Source organism: Merops nubicus, unplaced genomic scaffold, assembly GCF_000691845.1.
Source record: "Merops nubicus isolate BGI_N331 unplaced genomic scaffold, ASM69184v1 scaffold12687, whole genome shotgun sequence".
In the NCBI taxonomy this organism is placed as follows: Eukaryota; Metazoa; Chordata; class Aves; order Coraciiformes; family Meropidae; genus Merops; species Merops nubicus.
Window position 1 is genome coordinate 1 of NW_008622333.1, and position 16,460 is coordinate 16,460.

The window sequence follows — 16,460 nt, forward strand, 5'->3', positions numbered from 1 at the left end:
AAAAAAACTTTCAACTTATCCTGATTTGAAAAGAAAACAGTGGCTGCGAGCAGCAGAGAGTTGGGGATCTGAAGAAGGTAATGTGTGTTAAGGCACTCCATAGCCAAACCACCGCTCCCTGGGGAACACCCCCACCCCCAGTGCACCCTCAGGGCTTCTCAATGGACGGGGTGTTAAAACAGCCAGAAGGCAAGGTCTTCTTGATGTCCTCCAGGTTGCTAATGTCCTTCAGGATCTCTTCAATGTCCCTGTTGTAGGCCTGTATTGCATCATCTTGCTTCCTGGCTTCTCTCTCCAGGAAAGAGACTTTCTGGTCCAGGTCACTATCTTTCATCTGGTCTTTGGCACTGTTCAGGGTACCCTCAATTTCACTCAGCTTGTTCAAGTCCACCGTCTCCAGTCGCCCTGAAAAGCCAGAAGTAAATACTGAAGTCCATTAAAAACACCATAGACACTCTGGTTTTGGATGCTTACACAGCTGACTCATGCTGAGACCTCCACTGGGCCACCTCTGCATTAGAAGCAGCGTTTAAAACAGAACCAACCAAAGAAGTTACACCTTCAGTGCTTCAAAAACAGTCTTCAGCTTGCAGAAAAGCAGTACTGAATGCTGCACAATGAGCTCTAATGCTACTCCAGACAAGAAAAAAAAAAAAAAAACAAACATAAACCACCGAGTCCTTGCTGAAAACACACAAACCCCATTTCTAGAAGCCCACAAAACCATTTCACAGAATCACAGAACAGTAGGGGGTTGAAAGGGACCTCTAGAGACTGCCTAGTTCAACTGTGCTGCTCAAGCAGGGCTGTCCAGAGCTGGCTGTCCAGGTTCACATCCAGGTGGGTTTGGAATCTCTCCAGAGAAGGAGACTCCACAACATCCCTGGGCAGCCTGCTCCAGGGCTCTGGCACCCTCACAGGAAAGTGAAGTTTCGATTCTTTGCACAGCAGTGGCAGGGAAGGCAGCACACCACTGCAGCTGCCAGCACTGCCACCTCACGAGAACCCTTGAAGACATATGGCACATGAAGGACATTCTTACCTAATTGATCCAGCAGGTCATTAATGACAGTGAGCAAGCTGTTCACAGAATTCTTCGCTTTTCTTGCATTGTCTTCTGCCTCCTGGGCAGCCTGTGAGGCCTGCAGGGTGTAAAAAAAGAGAGCACACAAAGGCTGTAGAGATTACAAAACCACTGTCTCTCCTCTTCACAGTCAGCCACAGGGGCTCCTCTCTCCAGGATAACACCCCTGTGCCAAGATCCTTATCACAGCACTGGTGAAAACTGACAGCATTCAAATAGACAGTTTCCCAATTATTTCAGGATGGGGTTCCCTGATAACTGAGCAGGATTTTACAGGAAAAGTCTGAACGGTCAATAGGGTTACAGTCACGTTTTAGTTGAAAGGAAAGCACTGCATTAAAAAAACTGGCTCTTAGACTCCACCCGTGCTAAGGCCACCAGAGGAGTTCCTTTGCTTGTGCCTTTTCAATCCCACCTGAAACTTGGAAGAGACTGAGCACTGGCTGGGCCCAGTGCTGTCTTTGCAGGACAGTGGGAGACGGGCCTGCATAGCCAGGACAGCAGGGAGAAGGCAGCTTCTTGCCCCTGCTGCCACCTGCCAGCATCACTTACCATGCCTGCCATCATCATGTCCTGCTCAGCATCGTCCTGCTTCCGCTTCAGCTCCTTTTCTGCATCCTGTAGTTGCTTCATCATGTCATCCACTTCTCTGGCCAGCCCCGTCACATCAGCAAAAGTCTTGTCAGCCTCAGCTTTGGTAGCAGCAGCACTCTACAGTCGGCAAGAAGGACGGGATGGAAAAAAGCAGTCAAAGGTGCAGAACTTCCTTCAGTTCTTTTCATTTAAATGCACCAATTTCCTATCATGCCACATTTTGCATTCCCTAGTGAGGAACACAGCAGAAAGCACGTGGGGCTCACCAGGAAATATTGGAACAGAGGGGCTCACACAGTTACACACCAGCATCTTGGGGGGGTGGCTTCAGAACCGCAGAGGACTGACCTTCTGCACAGACCCGGCGATCTTCTCAGCACCATCAGCTCTCGCCTTGGCCTCCCGGGCGTCGGCAGCAGCGCCGCCCAGCGCCAGCTCCGCCTGCCGCGTCTTGCTGTTGGCTTCAGCAATGGTCTGCGTGATGGCAGGAATCTTCTTCAGGGCCTCCTCAGCTGCTGTCTTGTTATCGTTCACCCGCTTATCGAAGTCTAAGGAAGGGCAAACCAGATTCTCATCACTTGCTCCACAAGAGCTTTAGGATGCTTCTTTGACGGAGCTACTCAGGTTCTGCCACACTGAGCAACCTGCTCTAGTTGCAGATGTCCCTGCTCACTGCAGGGTGGTTGGACTAGATGACCTTCAAAGGGTCCCTCCCAAACCAAACTGTTCTGTGATTCTGACTCACTCCACGACACTGGAGGGATGAGGAACAAACTGGGGAGTGGGGGGATACATGGTTGCAGCTCTCCCTATTACACATCTTCCAGCACTAAATAAGGAGTTTAAACAAAGGGAGATTTCTAGTCACTAAAAAGATTTCTAATTTTTTCTTTAAAGCAAAAAAGAAACCAAAAGAACCCACCCAACACTCAGGTGCTGGCAATACCATGGCCCGATGAACCAAGATACCCTACTGCCAAATGACTTGTCACACAGGAACTGGAGGTTTCCCTGCAAGCGCTCTCTCTTTACCTTTCAGGTTGTTAAGAATGGTGTTGGCCTCCTGCAGTGTGCCATTGCCCTTCCGAGCTGCTTCTTCAGCCAGGGCTTTCGCTGCATCTGCTCGAGCCAAGAGCTGGTCCGCAGTCTAAGGAAACGTGACACATACCAACAAATTACACAGAATCACACAACAGTAGGGGTTGGAAAGGATCTCTGAAGATCACCTTGTCCAAGCCCCTGCTAAAGCAGGGTCACCCACAGCAGGTTGCCCAGGATCACATCCAGGCAGGTTTAGAATCTCTCCAGGGAAGGAGACTCCACAACAGCCCTGGGCAGCCTGGTCCAGGGCTCTGGCACCCTCACAGGACAGAAGATTTTCCTCCTGCTCAGATGGAACCTCCTGGGTTATAGTTTGTGCCTGTTGCCCCTTGTCCTGCCACTGGGCATCAAGACAAGAGTCTGGTCCCATTGTCTTGACCCTCACCCTTTAGATATCGAGAAGCATTGAGAAGATCCCCTCTTAGTCTGCTCTTCTCCAGGCTGAACAGCCCCAGGGCTCTCAGCCTTTTCTCGTCAGAGAGATGGCTCCAGTCCTCTCGGCATCTTTGTGGCCTCTGCTGGACTCTCTCTAGTAGTTCCTTGTCTCCTTTGAACTGGGGAGCCCAGAACCAGTGCAGAATAGAGGGGAAGGAGAACTTCCCTCAACCCCCTGGCCATACTCTTCTTCATGCTCCCCAGAGGACCACTGGCTTTCTTGGCCATGAGGGCACGATTACCGGCGCATGGTGAACTTGTTGCCCACCAGGACTCCCAGGTCCTTCACCATGAAGCTGCTTTCCAGCAGGTCAACCCCTGACCTGTACTGGTGCAGGGAGTTATTCCTCTCTAGGTGGGAGGAGTAATATTGTTAGCTTTTGGAGGACAATCATCTAGTTCTGAATACAAAGAAGTCGCCACACATGGCAAAGTTCCCCTATTCCCCCATGTTGCCTCAATGACATTGCTTTTACCAGCTTTCTGCACTTCCTTTCTATGACCATTCTTCAACATTCTCACAAGCAATGAGCAGTGCTAAAATAAAACTGAGTAAGAGCAAATTTTTCATATCTGGACAGTTACCTTTTTTTCCAAGGAAAAAAAGCCTGCACAAACCAGAACTGACCTGCTGTTCTGTCTTCCCTTTCTCCAAGAGGTTCTTTACTTCTAGCTCCTTTCCTTTCATGTCTTCTCTCAAGTCCTCATAATCTTTCAGCTTCCTGGCAATTAGCTGATCTAACTCCTCTGCTTCCTTCTTGATCTTATTTGCTTCATTCTGCAGGTGGAAATCAGAGACAAATGCAGATTCCTGAAAGAATTTCCTAACAGTTGGAAAGCACCGTACAGTTTCTAATGGACAAACAGGTAGAAGCTATGATGGGTTACAATCTCTTACAACTACAGTTATAATTTTGCTTTCAAAGTTCTGAATATCACAAGGGTCAGTGCAATGAAGGACATAAGTTGCAAAGACTTTTGGGTGTAAGAACACCTCCGGCACTACAGTAAGCTCAGGAGAGGGAGCAGTTCTGCAAGCTTCAGAGGGAACTGGAATTGTTACACTTCTCTGTTCAAGTCAAGATGTTTGACAAGGAACATTCCACTGAGTTTTTTGTCATTCCAAGATTGAGGGAGGTGGAGGAGTCTGTAGCTTACTGCATGCAAATCTCCTGCATAAAAGCTGAAATGCATAAATCTGGATTAGACCTCCATGGACAAAAATTCCACAGACTATTCCTATGCAGAAAATGCTGCATTTGATGCTTCCCACACGTACCTCCAGCCCTGTGGAATCCACGGTAGGCAAACTGGTGAGATTAGCATAAATCTGCAGGGCTTTGTTTCCAGCTTCCTCTGCCTCTGCAAGCACCTTGCTGGCCTGTTTCTCTAGGTCCTGAGAAATGTTCCTTGCTTGATTATACCTAAAAAAACCCAAGAATTCAGTTATGCTTCAATTTTTTTTTTAGAACCGAACATACTAAGAGAGTAGAGAGGCTAAGAAATTGGAAGACAATTCCCATAAAACGCAAACCATAGAACCCTACAGAAGGTGTCTTAGTTATAAGCCCAGCTCTAAATCCAGGAAATAAACCCGATTTTCTGTTACTGACTCACTTCTGGTTGAGCTCATCAATGTCAGCTGCAGTTTGGTTTTCTCCAGCCAGGGTCTTCAGGAGCAGTTGATAGGCTTCTGTGGAAGTATCATTTGCTGCTTTGGCTATGCGAACAATCTCATCTGCTTCTTTTTTGTGCCTGGACAAGAATACAGAAGAAAAAAAATAGAACCATAGAACAGTTTAGGTTGGAAGGGACCTTTCAAGGCCATCTAGTCCAACCCCCCTGCAGTGCACAAGGATATCTTAAACTACAGCAGGATGCTCAGAGCCCTGGCCAACCTGACCTGGAATGTTTCCAGGGATGGGGCATCGAACACCTCTCTGGGCAACCTGGGCAGTGTTTCACCACCTGCACTGTAAATAATTTCTTTCTATATCCAGTATGAATCTCCCCTCTTTTAATTTAAAAATTATCACCCCTTGTCCTGTCACAACAGGCCCTACAAAAATACTGTCCCAATCTTTCTTATAGGCCCCCTTTAAGTAGTGAAAGGCTACAAGAAATTCTCCCTGGAGCCTTCTCTTCTCCAGGCTCAACAACCCCAACTCTCTCAGCCTGGCCTCACAGCAGAGGGGTTCCAGCCCTCCGATCATTTTTCTGGGCCTCCTCTGGACAATGCCATGAGAATTCTCAGGTAGTGGTTTCTGTCCTCAGTTCCAGATTTCTCTCTTCCAGATTTTAGTCTCTCTTACTTTTCATTCCTTCATTCCAACTAGCCTATGGAAGATGCTGAAATATTTGCAATGAAAGATGCTGTTTGATACTATCTCTGCAACCAAGGCATCGCTGCAGCAGTGCCCATGGGATGAGCTGAAAGGCACCGACTGCTATGGCTGTACGTGTACCTCACTCACATGTCCAGTGCTTCCCTCAAGGACGCACAGCCATGTGCTCACAGTGCCAGTCTCTTCCCCAGCAAAGGGCGTGTTTCCTATGAAATTAAATTTTGCTCCCCTCTTGCAGGGAAGAGCAGGGCCCTGACATGGGCTGTGAGGAGCATGTCCTGCCCCAGCCTACCTCTCAGCCAGCTTACGGGCCTCTTCTGCCAATAAAGTCATGTTGTTAGGGTCCCCACTTGACTCCGGAGGTGTAATGGACTGGAAAAAAAGAAAGAAAGCAAAAAATCTTAAAGCTCTTTTTTCATGTTTTATTCATCTTCACTTTAAATATTTATTGTCATGATCTAAATGCTTAGAGACATGTCTAACCTACTTCTGACTTCTCTCTCTGTTTTCCTTAAGCCCATGCACTTTCCACCAGTATTTATCACTTAAAAACCAAAGGTGCTGATGTTTATTCTGGTATTTGTTTAGGAGTTCTTAAGCTGGTTTCTGTGAGCAGGGGCTAAGATGCAATCTATGCGGACAGTGGTGATGTCCCTTTATTTTTTTCCCCAAGAGCAGAAAACATTTGCACAGCACGTTTGCTATATGAGGGAGAGAACAAGCAGAGAAACACACCAGAGGGCACAGAAAGCAAAAGCCCTCTCCTCTCCTCCCCACATAGAACTTTGGCAGCACACGCACCACGTTGTCAGCTGCCATCTTTGCCTTCTCGAGCATATCAGAAGCTAAGCTGATCAGGTCCTCTGTGTCCTCCACCCGCACCCGGGCTTGCTCTGCCAGGTTCTCCGTCTCCCGCACCGTGCCCTGGATGTTCCTCAGCCTGTTGAGCTGACTGGCAAGTGTGCTGTTGATGTCTTTGAGACGATCCATGAGGCCCTGATCTACATCTGAAACACAATATAAAAGAGATGAAGCAAAATTAATTACAGCAGGAAGAGAAGCTGGAGCAGCAGCTTACCACTGCAGGCAACATGTTGGTAGTTTAATCCCCTATTGAAAGGGGACCAGCAAAGCAGTTTTGTAAGTCACCCAGCTTGAGATCAAAGTCATCAGCAGAATGTGCACCAAATATAAGAAATGAAAAGTCATTAACTACTAACAAGACAATCCTGCTGGGTGTTGGAACTGACTCTGATGGGTGATTTTGTGTGCAGAATTATGTTTCACCTTCATCATTGACTTAAAGACAACTTAAGAAGCATGAAATGTCTGCTTTGTGAGTTCTCTTCAGCTTAACTCCTAGAAGGTAAGTAGAGGCAACAGTACAAGAATCAGTTTAATGCAGTGTTTTAGGAGGAAAAATAGCTACAGACCACTACAAAAGCACTTTTCAGAAGTTATACTTTTTAGAGGGATAATAAAGCTTGCTGGCAGGATTTTGAAGCCTTCATCCTGATTGCTGATGATATTGCAACAAGAACTGCTTTGTCCCAAGCTGTCTGAGCAAATGTATAAGCATATTGGAAAGTCTTCTGCTTGTTTAACCAGTAAAAACCTCCTTTGCATCTGGAGAAGAGGGTAACAAAATGCTTGCATCTGTACAGAGCTAGAGGTAGATCTTTACTTTGCACATACAACAGAAACCACTGAGTGAAGAGCAGGGATAAAAGCACAACCACCGCTGGCTTGATAACATACACTGACCGCTACCTGCATCAGCCTGCAACAGGCACCCATCCTGATGCACAGCATCAGCTTGAAATAAAATACACCCTACCAAAGCAAACAGGAACATCAAACAAAGAGCTCATCTCATGTTGGTCCATGGCTGACCAGGTCAACTCACCTTTGCTATTTTGTGCTTCATGGAGCAACTCCATAACATCTCTTTCTGCCTGCTTCAACCTCTCTTCAAAGGCTTGATCAGTTACAGCTTCTTCTCCTGTACCCAGGTTTGCTATAAGGTTCTCCAACTCCTGCAACCTCTCTCGTTGCTCTGCCACCTATGCGAGAGAGACAGAGCACAGCTATGGCACAGAGCAAAGCACCCTGGACCTCTCTACCTTCAGCAAGCACCAGCCAGCCACAGGCACAAAAGCCTCCGCACAAGTGAGCACATGCCACCATCTCCTGCTGTCCCAACAGTGGCGTCTGTGGCCTCACCTTGTCTTTCACTAGTCTGTAGCAGGCCGGACACTCCTGGCAGCCCGGCCACGAGCGGTTGTAGAAGTAATTCTCCTCGCACTGGTCGCAGCGGCTCCCCACGAAGCCCTCCTTGCACTCGCAGCGGCCGTTCTCCCGGCACTGCAGGGAGCGCGAGCCCTCGGGATCACAGTCGCAGGCTGCAGGGAAGTTAGACCTCAGTCAGAAATTCCTCAGAAGCACAAATACCCTAAAAACCCACAGGGTGAGGGTGTGCCCTCAGCACCCTAAAACATCTGCAAACACAACAGGGCACAAACCCACAGCTGGAGCCCTGCTCCCAGTCAGGATGCTCCTGCGCACAGCAGGGCACTCGGGACGCAACGTTCTTTGGATGTGTTCAGTGTTGCTATTGCCTCTCCTACAAAGCATTATAATTTTCTACTCCATTTCACTACAACCCAGTGCAGTTAATTCTTCTGCTCTTTACAGGCATGGATATTGAAAAGGAATATTTGGATCATCCTGGTTTTCAATGACATTTACAAGACCTGTTGCTCCTCAAGACAGAATCTGTATGTTGAGGCCATTTGCAGAGCAGCTGCGCAGAGATTTAACATGTGGCACCAGGACTGTTGCAGGACAAGGTTCAGACAATGTATTTGGGGGTTGAACGAGATGACTTTTAAAGGTCTCTTCCAACACAAAGTATTCTATGATTCTATTTACATTGAGAAGAAACAGGTATCTAGTACATTGGAGTCCTTCCCATCCCCAACTAAAACAAATAATATAAGAAAAAGCGGATAAGCTCTTTGATAGGACAAGAGGAAATGGCCTCAGGTTGCACCAGGGAAAGTTTAGGTTAGAAATTAAGAAAAATGGCATCCTTGCAAGGGTTGTCAAGGCCTGGACCAGGCTGCTCAGGGCAGTGGTGGAGTCCCCATCCCTGGAGGGATTAAACAGCCATGTGGATGTGTTGCTGAGGGACATGGTTTAGTGGTGCCCTGGCAGTGCTGGGTTAACAGTTGGACTTGATGACCTTAAAGGTCTTTTCCAACCAGAATGATTCTATGATTCTATTGTACAGAGACAAAATTCCACCATGCAGGGTGTGGACAGAAGAGTGCCAACCTCTGCTATGATGAAGACCAAGGTGAGACAGTACCTCCCCAGAGACGGGTGGAAAGCAAAGTCGAAGCTGGCAGTGCAGCACCCCTGCCACCGCCTGGCTCTAGCCTCTCAGACTCACGTTTACAGCCCTCGGAGCCAAAGCCGAAGTGGTTGGTCTCGCACCGGTCGCAGCGCTGGCCGGCGACGCCGGGCTGGCACTCGCACTGCCCGCTGTGGATGTCGCACTGGCCGTTGGTGGAGCCCAGCGCGTGGCAGTTGCACCTGGGGAGGCAGACACGTGTCAGGCGGGGACATGGGTGAAGCACCTCTCTGAGGGAGCCCTAACAAGCACAACTCAACATTTCCATTCTCAAAAAGTCACTTTTCTTGCTGTGCAGACTCAGAGGGTGAGGCACTGAAGCCCTTTAAACCGTGCAAGGTCACTCGGTGCTTGCACTAAAAAAGGAACCCACGAGACCCTGCTACCAACATCATGCAGTCACGTGGCATTTTTCTATTTAAAACCCTGATTTAAAGCTATTTATATAGCTATTTATAAGTCAGGCTTTTTTATAGCCTCCATAGCTGCTCCTTGACCGGTGCTCTTCCCCACCCATGGCAGCATTGAAGCACCCCAGTTACTTGTAACAAATAACTCATTCCTGTACAAGGTAAGCACAGACTCCCCTCAAACGCAGGCTCTTTGCCTCAAGCCAAGGCAAACATCACCTCTCACAGCCACGTCCACTCTGGAGGTTGAAGAACCCAGGTTCACAGGCACTGCAGTCCCTCCCGGTGACGTGAGATAGGCACTCGCACTGCCCGGTCACTTGATTGCAACTCGTCTGCTGATTCACAGTGCCATAGGGATTGCAGTTACAGGCTGTAAAAATAAAAGGGATGGAGAAATATGCAGAACATTAGAAGTCCCTTGTGGTGTTGCTACTTTGCTAGCCAGTCCCTAAACAGGCCTGTATCCAAAATCAGCAGCAGCCCAGCCCCTGCACGGCACAATGCTTTTGCTTCGATGGCAGTAAGCGCCCACAAATACAAGCATTTTAGCAAGCTACAGCCACCAAACCAGGATAAAGCCACCCATCGCTGCTGACAGGCACGAACAACAGCCTGCTGCGTCCTAACAACACATCAGGAAACTGCAGCTCGCCAGGACAAAACCAATTTTAGTTGCAAGAGGAACCGGCTCCCACCTCGGCACTTGTCGGCGGGGTCGGGGGCCAGGGGGTTCCCGAAGAAGCCGTCCTTGCAGCGGTCGCAGTAGAAGCCGGCGGTGTTGTAGATGCACTTGAGGCACTCGCCCGTCAGGCGGTCGCAGTTGCCCACGGCGTTGGGGTCGATGTTGTCGTTGCACTGGCAGAGGCGGCAGGGCCGCGCGGCACCGCTGGCGCCCAGCGGGTCCCCGAAGTAGGCGTCGTCGCACAGCTCGCACCGCTTGCCTGCGACCCGACAGAGGCGCGTTGCGGCCGGCAGCCCTTCGCTGCCGTCCCGCCCCGAGCCCCTCTGCAGCCCCTGCGGCAAAGAGAGCTGCCCAGCTTCCTTCCCAGAAAGATACACGAAACCACACCGGGGTTCCTCTCCACCTCCAAATTTACACTGCCTTTTCACTGGAATCGTGCATCACAAGTTATTTCAGCTCCTCTTTTCCCTCCTATCTCTTTAGGCCAAACCTATCTGCTGTAATTTGTCGTTAATTTAAGACTCCAAGTAGAGCTCCATGGGGCACCACTGCTCCAGGAAGCCCCACTGCCAATGAGATCTGCCAAACCTCCACAGGCAGCCACTGAAGCATCCAACTCAGCAGCTCCCTACACTTACTGCAGGTCTGACCTCCTCAGCCATCTCAAATTTCCATTTCTCACGCGGTTCTTGCCCACGCAAACCCTCTTTCCCCTCAGCTTTCCCCTCACATCCCAAGGAGGTGGCAGGAGACTGGAGGAACTCTTGTGCGATCATACAGCTACAAGTAAAGATGAGCTTGTACAACCACACCTGAGCTGCAGGGAACCTGGACCTCTGGACTCTGCTTTGATTCACAAAACAGCAGCAGCCATGGAAACCCCATGAGCTGCCTCTGTGCTAGGTCAGGGGCTTTTCTAAGCATTTCAAACATTTACAGGTATTCTGTACTTTGGACTCTGCCAAGCATAAAATCAGCAGAAGAGCTTATGGAGGCTGATATGGAGCCATCTTAAGGCTTCCTTGCTGTTTGCAGGCAGAACAAAAGGCTCCACTTAACAATGCAGGTACACGCTTGGACTTGGTTTACCACTAAGAAAAAAAAAAATATCTGTACCTGTTCACGCATTTCTCTTTAAAACTGCTCAGCATAAATTTGGTCTTGTATTTTTTGGGCAGTGCTTGTGAGTCACTACAGCCTGCTTTTCCTAGGGAGAGCACTGGCCCTCCCCTGCACGCATCCCACAGTGACTCTCTGGCTGGCAAACAGCATCTTCTAATTTTATTTCAGTCTGGCCCGCCTTCTTGGCTCTTGGAAATCTAGCCTATTTTCTGCCCAGCACTGTGCATTTAACAGAGCTTTATTAGAAGCTAGCACAGAAATGTTCAGACTTTGCACAGATTAAGACTGTCTCCCTTTTATTCTCTAGGGACAGGCACAAAGATCATGAGCCTTGCGCAGGACAGAAAATAGGGCTAAGGTAAGGAAAAGGATTTGAACCAGAAGACACAGCAGCTTCCAGTGCTGCTCGCTGTAGGTCAGAGCCACAGGCACGTGGGGTGTAGAAAAACAGACTTTGTGTCAGAACACACCTGTAGTGCCAGCCTGGCAGCTGGTGCACACAACCTCCTTCGTGCGGGGCACGATGGCGCAGCTGGAGCTGCCTGGGCATGGGCAGGGCTGGCAGTCTGAGGCTGTGCCCGCTGTCGCATCTCCATAATAGCCATCGCTGCACTTCTCGCAGTGAGCCCCTGCCGTGTTATCCCTGCAATTGCACACGCCTGGAAAAGAGAGAAGGACGTGGTTTCTCCTTCCCTTTCCAACCCAGGAAGAAGACAGGAAGAAGACCCACGCTCTCAGTGTGGCCCATTTGTCAGCCCCTTACCCGTCTCGGGCTCGCAGGTCTCGCTGTGCCCGTTGCAAGCGCAGGGCACGCAGGGGCTGTAGGGCCCAAGGCTCGGCGTCTCTCGCCGGTACCCGAAGGAGCAGCGCTCACAAAACTGCCCCTCGTATCCTGCAGGACAGGAGCAGCTCTCCACCCAAGGCACAGGCACACCAGGTCCAGGCCGGGCACTTGAGATGGTAACATCATCCAGGTGGCCAGCACCTAGAAAGCACCAAGAGGAGAAATGCTTTGTTACCACAAAGGTTCACGCCACCGCTTCACCAGCCACAAATCTGCATGGTACAATAGACAGACAGGTGGATGCTCACAGTAGGTAAGGTGAATCAAGAAACAAAATCCTCCAGGAAGGTTTAGACAGATGAGAAAAGATTCAATATAGCTCACGAAGGGCTTGCACAGGGCAGGAAAGCTGAGAATAACAAGCCAGAGGAGGATGCTGAAAACTGCACCCATGAGCAAGTAGGGTTCACGGAAGTTACATTTTGTACACATTTGGTTTCCATTTCCAAATCAAATAACAAAATCAATTCCTGTCTTTCTAGGGAGGACAGACCATCTCTCCAGCAGTTTCACTACACCGCCTCTAACACAGAATCTGCAAAACATGCCTCGGGGTAAGCTCATCAGCTATTCCTCTCAAGCCATTCCTTCATCTGGCATTTGAGCGCTCCCCCCTCTCCTCCCTGCCCCTTCCCTGGGGCAGAACAGAGCCCAGACAGAACATAGCTGGTCTTTAATTCACAGCACTGTGTTTGTACCACCACAGCAGCTCTAGAGCACCAAGCAGAGCCTCAACTCCTGCATATTAGCAGCAGCAACAGCACTCATGAGATGGCTTGCTCCACAACTTTCCTCCCCTCCATTTCACAACCCCACATTCTTCTGTAAGAGCCACCTCCACTGAAAACACCTGCAGCTTTCCCATGTGCAAATTCACTCTTTGCATCTTTCTGCAAAAATTCTAAAAACAACATTATCCAAGGATCCAGAAGCTTTTGCTCCTTATCCATGCCCAATTTTAGAAAATGCTCATTATGAGAAATTTTCACTCAAGTTCAGCACAGGCAGTGCTTTTGAGACTTTCCTTCCCATTTGTCACACCAAGGCAAGACCAGGAAATGGGGAAACATAACCATTCCCAGCATAGCAGAAACTGAGGCCAAATGTTGTAAACTCTCTACATCTCTCCCACTGCATCCTTCAGGACTCTGCTAAATATTTCTATCAGTTTGGAAGATACTGGCTATGCAACACTGCAACCCTCCCTGCATTTAGAAGCAAAGAATCAGCAGGTGATGGGTGCTCATCTTCAAGACTCTCAGAGGCAGCACCTTCCTTTCTCTTGTCCTCTTCAGGAGGGCGGGGAGAAGCAGGTGAAAAGCAATCGGCACCGGTTTTGCCAAATAAGTTGCCACAGCTATTTATGACTGAACCCTACAAGAAAGCAACCCAAGGACTAGACAAATGAGTCTGCTGCTCTTTCCTGTGACATTCTGCTCAGAGACTTACTTCTCTCACTGTACGTCCCACGGATCTTGATGGAAGTCAAGTTGTGGAGAAGCTTCTGGAACTCAAATGCCGTAAGAGCAGGCCTCCATGGGTAATCTGTAGCCTCGTGGAGCCTAGGAGAAGAGCATCATCAGCAAAGCTTTTGGATGTTAACAGCTGTGCCCTTTTAAAGCACCTCTTCCAACAGCAACATGCTATTGCAACATAACTCACACACTTATGCAACACTGCTAGACAGCGAGCTTCAAATTAACCTGATAAGGCTCCTCTTCTGAGCTAAAATTAATGCTGTTTGCATTCTCAAGAGCTCTGAGGCCAAGGGCACCATAGGCAAGGTCCCAGCTGCTCCCACCGTGCTGCAGAGGCCTCTCACCTGAAGGTGTAGGTCAGCGCGTTCTCGCTGGGGTAAGAGTTGCCCTGGGCGATGAGTGGCACAGACACCCTCAGCCCAGCCCCTTCCAGCACCAGGTCCTCCGCAGAGAGGCGCGTGTCCCGTCTGTCCACGCGGAAGGTGAAGGTCAGATTTTGCCCATAACTTAAAACCTGGTTGCCCAAGAACTTGCCTGAAAGGGGAAGAAATCTTTACAGTTAGGGGACCAAACAGAAAGGGCACAAGCAGCACAGAAAGCCTCACTTCTCAAATGACCTACGTGGGGCAACAAAATATATGGGGAAGTAGCTGTCGGAGATAACGGAGATATCCTGGGTCTCTGCACTCCACTGAAGGGAGACTTGGGAGCCATCACGCTGCTCAGCACGCCACTCGTCCTCCCCTGAAAAAATCAAACCCACAAGAATTAACACCCTTTGAAGACATAGCTTTGCACACAATTCTCATGCAAAAAGAAGTGCATACTGCACACTGCTCAGATATAGCTCATCTGTAGTTTGTACACTGGCATTCATTGACTCCAGAAAGTACCTATGCAAAACAATATAGGTAGCAAGCATTACCCTTCCAATTTAGAGCTCCTAACTTGAGTGCTGACTTGAACCTTCCACACTTTGAACCCTACTTGTTCAAAATTTTCTGGTGAAGAGCTTAAGCAGGGATGGGAAAACCTCCAGTCCCCTGTAACTTCATGAAGAGCTTCAGCCTTTGTACAAACTGTTCTCCAATGGAATTTTAATTAAAAAGATGTTCTTTTCAGACTACACAGCATGAAAACATGCATACACAGGTAGCTGACTCTATGAAAAAAGACTTTTGCTGAGCTCACAGATCCATCAGAAACACAAGTGGGTTCAGTTTTGGGCCCCTCATTACAAGAAGGACACTGAGGGGCTGGAGCATGTCCAAAGAAGAGCAACAGAGCTGGTGAAGGGTCTAGAGCACAATTCTTACGAGGAGCAGCTGAGGGAACTGGAGGTGTTGAGCCCGGAGAAAAGGAGGCCCCGGGGAGACCGTATCACTCTCCACAACTCCCTGAAAGGAGGGTGGAGTGAGGTGGGGGTCGGTGTCTCCTCCCATGCAAGAAGCAACAGGGCAAGAGGAAACAGTCTCAAGTTGTGCCAGGGGAGGTTTAGGTTGGACATGAGGAAAAATGTCTTCCCCAAAAGAGCTGTCAACGCCTGGACCAGGCTGCCCAGGGAAGTGGTGGAGTCCCTGTCCCTAGAGGAGTTTAAAAGCTGTGTAGATGTGGTGCTGAGGGACATGGCTAAGTGGTGACCTGGCATTGCTGGGTTAACAGCTGGACTCAATCTTTGGTCTTTCCCAACAAAATGATTCTATGACACTATGTAAACCCCAAATCTAAAGTGATTATAATCCTCTCAAACAGAAACTCCCAATCTGATCCTAAAGCTGAGAAATTGCATCCTTGGCAGCACCTCTCTCAAGCTATAAAAGGTTTGTATTTGCAGTTCCCACTTGCACCTGCACAGTGTACATTAGTGCTGAGTGCCCAAGGCCAGAGCTTTGAATTCATTCCTCCTTAGCTGAACAAATGAGCTGCTGACATGGAAGTTCCCAGTAACTTCAGAAGTAACTCAGCACTTCCAAAAGAGGGATCCTGGACCTGCCTGACCAAAGTTTGTGGTCTTGCAAGGAGAGGAAGAAGTTTTTTTTTTTTTTTAATCATATCTGACTTGATTCTACAGTCCAAGCCAAGATACAAAGGAAGGCTGAATTTTACCAAACTGGAAGTTGGAAGTGATGCTGTAGATACTGTAGCCAACAGCACTGGTGCAGACTGACGAGTGTCCAAAGCAGAAGCAGGGAGTACAGCCCCGTGGATTGGAGGAATCCAGATGGAAAAATCCAGGTTTGCATCTGAAGATGTGAAGGAAAAAGAATTCATTTCCCTGATGTTTACCCCAGGCCACTGCTCGAATGTTTCTCATTCTTGAAACAAAGCCACAGGAAAAGAAACTCACCTCTCACAGTGGAATCCTTCGACGTTGTCCTTGCACGTACACCGTCCCGTCTCCACGTTGCACTCCCCTGTGCTGCCAGCCAGATCGCAAGAACAGGGCCTGAAAGAATCAGGGGAGAGGATAACTCATTAACAGCCACACAGAGAAAGCTTTAAAAAGACAACTGGTTTTTCTTTTCGAGAGCTGCAGCCCCCCTTACCTGCACCCAGCCTCGGAGAGCGAGTGGAATCCCGGCTGGCAGCGGTCGCACTTCTCGCCCATGACGCCGGGCTTGCAGCTGCACTGGCCGTAGCTGTCGCACTGCGTGCTGAGGGAGCCTGCGGGGAGAGCAGCCACGGGCACCTCAGCACACCCACCCGGCCCCACTGCCCTCCAGCCTCTTCAGCTGGGCAAAACGGGCAAGAAGTATGGGAAAAGAGAGCGGGGAGCATAGCTTTGAGCCCATCAGTGACGCCTTGCCTCAGAACTGCCTGTAGTTCACATGGATCTTTCTCCTAGCAGCTCTAGAGAGAGGAATCATTGTCTAGTCTTCCAAATTACAGTCAGCTTTTATGTATTCCTACCAATCAACCTTTTTATGTAAAATTTTAACTGCAAATT

At 49.0% G+C, this 16,460-nt stretch overlaps 1 protein-coding gene across 1 annotated transcript; it reads right to left on the reverse strand.

Moving 5' to 3' along the window:
• Position 1: 1 nt before the first annotated feature.
• LAMC1 (laminin, gamma 1 (formerly LAMB2)) lies at positions 2-16,239 on the reverse strand (the record flags this gene model as incomplete). The annotated part of the gene is made up of 23 exons (XM_008944743.1): positions 2-405; positions 1,043-1,142; positions 1,637-1,795; positions 2,027-2,226; positions 2,711-2,825; positions 3,843-3,992; positions 4,494-4,638; positions 4,832-4,969; positions 5,852-5,931; positions 6,361-6,566; positions 7,466-7,622; positions 7,783-7,961; positions 9,014-9,156; positions 9,604-9,757; positions 10,083-10,328; positions 11,662-11,850; positions 11,955-12,176; positions 13,485-13,597; positions 13,858-14,047; positions 14,135-14,257; positions 15,620-15,756; positions 15,861-15,959; positions 16,060-16,239. Coding segments are annotated over 23 exons (3,682 nt in total), but the record flags the coding sequence as incomplete, so codon positions are not given.
• Between the last annotated feature and the right edge of the window lie 221 nt (positions 16,240-16,460).